Consider the following 4,009-nt stretch of genomic DNA (forward strand, 5'->3'; position numbering starts at 1 on the left):
CAAAGCATTGGAAACATCTCAGTGTTGGCCAGATGATGGTGCTCGATGAAAAGTTAATGGATCAACGTTAATGCAATTAGTTCTAAGTGGAACATGAGTATTCATGTTCCACTTAGAACTAATTGTATAAAAAAAAAATGGTACATTAGTTCACTTCAGGTGTATACCTGAAGCGAACTAATGTACCATTTTGAGATACTTGTACTTGAGTATTTCTCTTATATGTTACTCTTTACTTTGATAAAACGTTATTGTTCACTGTGGGTACATTAACAAGTTACCATGCAGTATATTACGTCATCAAAATTAGCCCCACCTTTTACGTTTAATATTATTTTTAAAGTAATAACTGTGATATTACCACCACTGTCATAACAGCTGCCTCAGTTGTTTTTATTTTACTTAGTGTTGCAATGTTAAAGCCTTCTGCAACAAGATACTACGCAAAAGGCTCATATGGCAAATATGATGTAGAGCTGAGATCACGTTGATCCACCAGATGGCCTCAGACTTACAAAAGTAATATGCTGCTCACACATGAATGCAGCAGTGTTATCTAATACGTCATATGTGATCAAACATAAGCACGGGAGACATTTAACAGCAGAATGAGTATCCTTTCGGTATGTGTTGCATATACTTGGGTACTTTTTCTTTGAAAGGATATTTATGGAGGATTTGGAGAGTTTTGGACATTTATTCAATGTTGGGATCTGAAGTACAAACATGAACGGTTTTTGTACTTTACTTGATTACGTTTGATGCATCATTGAACTTCTAAACTTCTTTTTTTTACCAAAGTAAGGTATTTTGTTGGTGTAAAAAATTAAGTTGCATTATTTACTTGGCCAACTTCTTACTGTATCTGTTGGTACAAACAGTAACATAATATCCTCTTACCTGCAGACATCTCATCAGAGACATTTCCCTCCTGCCTGACAGAGAAGTGTTCAGGTAACTTTCCGGTCACATTCAAGCCTGTTTTGCCTGAAACGCACCGTGCTGCAGGCGTGTCTGATCCACCGCAGGATAACTCACTGAGAGCAAGTTCAGCCGTGGTTAGGACACTGGGTGATTCAAAAGATAAATATAGGACTAGTTTTTTATCAATAAAATACTCAGAAACAAGAATGCACTTCAGATTCCCTACATCACGTGTAAGGAATCCTGAAACAGAAAACACGATGAAGAGGTAAAGATGCTATAACTTTAGGATAAAGTGAAAAGAATAACCTCCCGATTGAAATGGTTCACAAATAGAGACTTGACTGATAAAGACTTCACTGCAGAATAAACTTTAAATGAGGCTTTTGATAGACATCAAAATTAATCTGGGGCAGACAGCTATCTTGTTTTAGAATATCTCAATAATTTGCTATGCATAGTAGAAGACATTTTTCAACAACAAAAAAAACACGTCAAACCGCTCAGCTCTGTTTACTGCAATGAACTGATTGTAACCATGGTAACACTGGTAACACTGGTCAGCAGCATATGTGTTTGTCCTAGTGGTCAGCAGGTGTCACCAATTTTCACTTTGGAAACAGTGGTCAGCAGGTGTCTCAGATTGTAACTACAGTATGGAAACACTGGTCTAGGTTATACCTTTTGTTACCGTTTTTTTAAATAGGTGAAGCATATAGTCACCACGGGCACATTGATCAGCAGGTGTCATCGATTGTCACCTTGGCAACACTGGTTGGCAGTTTTCCCCAATTGTTACCATTAATCCCACCACAATATATATTATTATTATATATGAGTAGCTGTTCACTTAATCTCGTGATGATCATGTGATACAATAAACTAAATGGAAGCGTTAAATGGTCTTATTGTGTAAGTAATGTCCAAAAAGGTACAGTACTTAACTCATTTGACTTTCTCTTTGATATTTAAATTTGTGTAGAAGGAAGCCTCATAGCAACAACATATTGTATCAGAAGTGTGTCAACATTTTTCTCACAAACTCTGCCAGCTTTTATCCCCCAGTCAGTAATAACTGCCTGATTGTAGAGAGACTGGTGACAGGTGACATTAAACATGGGGACTTGACCGAACAGCTCAGGGTTTACTAAACTGACGCCTTCATACACTTGAAAGTAAATCGGATTAAAGAGTTTATTAAGCCCCATGACCCCGACAGATAATCCCTTAAAAGTGACCCAAACATTCTTTTCCAGGCCAAATGAAACCAATCTTATCACCAACGAGTCCACAGCCTGACACACACACACACACACACACACACACACACACACACACACACACACACACACACACACACACACACACACACACACTCCTCCCTTTCAAAACCTTCCACTAAACCGGTTTTCGTTTGACAGCAGACGTTTTTTTCCCTCTTCCTCTTCAGTGTGTTGTGACTTGAGGCACATGTATCCATCTGATTTCTGACCATGTTTCTCACGCAAAGAACACCACAGGGCCTATAAGAGCCCCCAGCGACCAGCTCTTCAGTTCAGACCGATCCAGCAGACATACAGTACAGCATGGGTGAGCCTATATTCTCTTTACTTTGTTCCCTTCCTGTTAATCCGCGGCAGTTTGTAGTGCTGCTATGATACTTATCAGCACTACAAACCAAACTCTGTGCACATTTTGCAACATTTTTAATCTTTAATTATGTGAAATAACTATAATATATTATTAGTAATGATATCTAAAGAAATTCTCACTGAACAAATCAAACTTCGGGCACATTTTGGCATTGATTTTGGAGTCTTTTTTCCATTGTTAGCAGAAAAATAGCACGCATCAGAAACCAAACATCTTTATGTGCGACAGAATCATTATCACCGAAATGTACTGAAAATATCAAAAACAAAAATTCTCATTATGCATTTCATTTGTTTTTAATGAATATGTCACAGTTTTTCTATAGCAATATATCAATATAACAGAGAATAGTTTTAGTAAAGCATAAATAATAATAACTTTAATTAGCATTATCATTCAGATTAATGTGAAAACAATGTCACCTCAATAACCTCAAAGGTTATTAGAGACACCAGTGCTTGTATTCTCATTTTAAGTTTCTGTTAGTTGCAGTTTATTCTTGTAGGAAATTATTTTACAGTACAGAAGTTAATTTCTGGCTTTGTCTCTCAATACAACTGCTTCAAAGGCTCCCCTTTACAGGTTGAATAAAATGGCTTTAAGTTGGTTTGTAAATTATTTACTGATGCTTTCATTTCAACCCTTAACCTTTTATGATAACAACTCCATGGCCAGTCATGTCAAATCAACTATATATCCCAGTTCACAAATCACAAATGCCTTAAGGGTCTTAACAGTCCGTAAGGCATACAGCAGCCCCGATCCTAGACCCTCCATTCTGAGAAGGGAAAAACTCCCCTTTTAGAGGGGGAAATTAAAGAAGAAACCTGAGGAAAAGCAGCCGAGGAGGAATCCCTCTGGAATGACAGACATGACTTAGATGTGTGTATCAGAATAAACCAATAAATAAAATGACATTAAAGACAGTCCAATGGACACAAATGATACATAAAATATGAACAAATTTAAATTTGAGGACATTAAACAGCTGGCGTCCATCTTATCTGCAGCTCAACTCATTTTAACATTAACATTTTATTTGAATCTTTTAAATATTTTGAGTGCATTATTGTGTTATTTCACTTTCTTTTATAGAGGTTTAATACTCTAAAAAATACTTAACTTTCTTAACTTTAAAAGTTTTGGAGAATCTTAATAATACGGGTTAAATGTGTAATATGCACCCTTAAATAAATAAACTAAACTTGCCTAAATGTTTTGCAATCAAATTATTTACCCCAAAAATTAACCTGATGCCTAAACCCTCACAAAGGCTGAGCAACTGGAAAATTAAGGTCCTTTAATATTCAAGTTAAAGTGCACCTGCAATCATGACTAGAGACCCTCCATTAACAATTAACATACATTTTCAAAGCCTTTTCCAAAAGATCATTTTTACGACAAACGTGTGTGTGTGTTTGTGTGTGTGTGA

At 36.4% G+C, this 4,009-nt stretch overlaps 1 protein-coding gene across 1 annotated transcript in view; it reads left to right on the forward strand.

The window, feature by feature from the left end:
• Positions 1-2,240: 2,240 nt before the first annotated feature.
• Positions 2,241-4,009, forward strand: part of nqo1 (NAD(P)H dehydrogenase, quinone 1) — a 3,757-nt gene continuing 1,988 nt past the window's right edge. Inside the window, exon 1 of the mRNA XM_034109871.2 lies at positions 2,241-2,514. Within this exon, the coding sequence (XP_033965762.1) occupies positions 2,511-2,514 (4 nt within the window). The 5' untranslated portion in view covers positions 2,241-2,510. The remainder of the gene's footprint in view (positions 2,515-4,009) is intronic.

This window comes from Pseudochaenichthys georgianus, chromosome 3 (genome assembly GCF_902827115.2).
Source record: "Pseudochaenichthys georgianus chromosome 3, fPseGeo1.2, whole genome shotgun sequence".
Classification (NCBI taxonomy): domain Eukaryota; kingdom Metazoa; phylum Chordata; class Actinopteri; order Perciformes; family Channichthyidae; genus Pseudochaenichthys; species Pseudochaenichthys georgianus.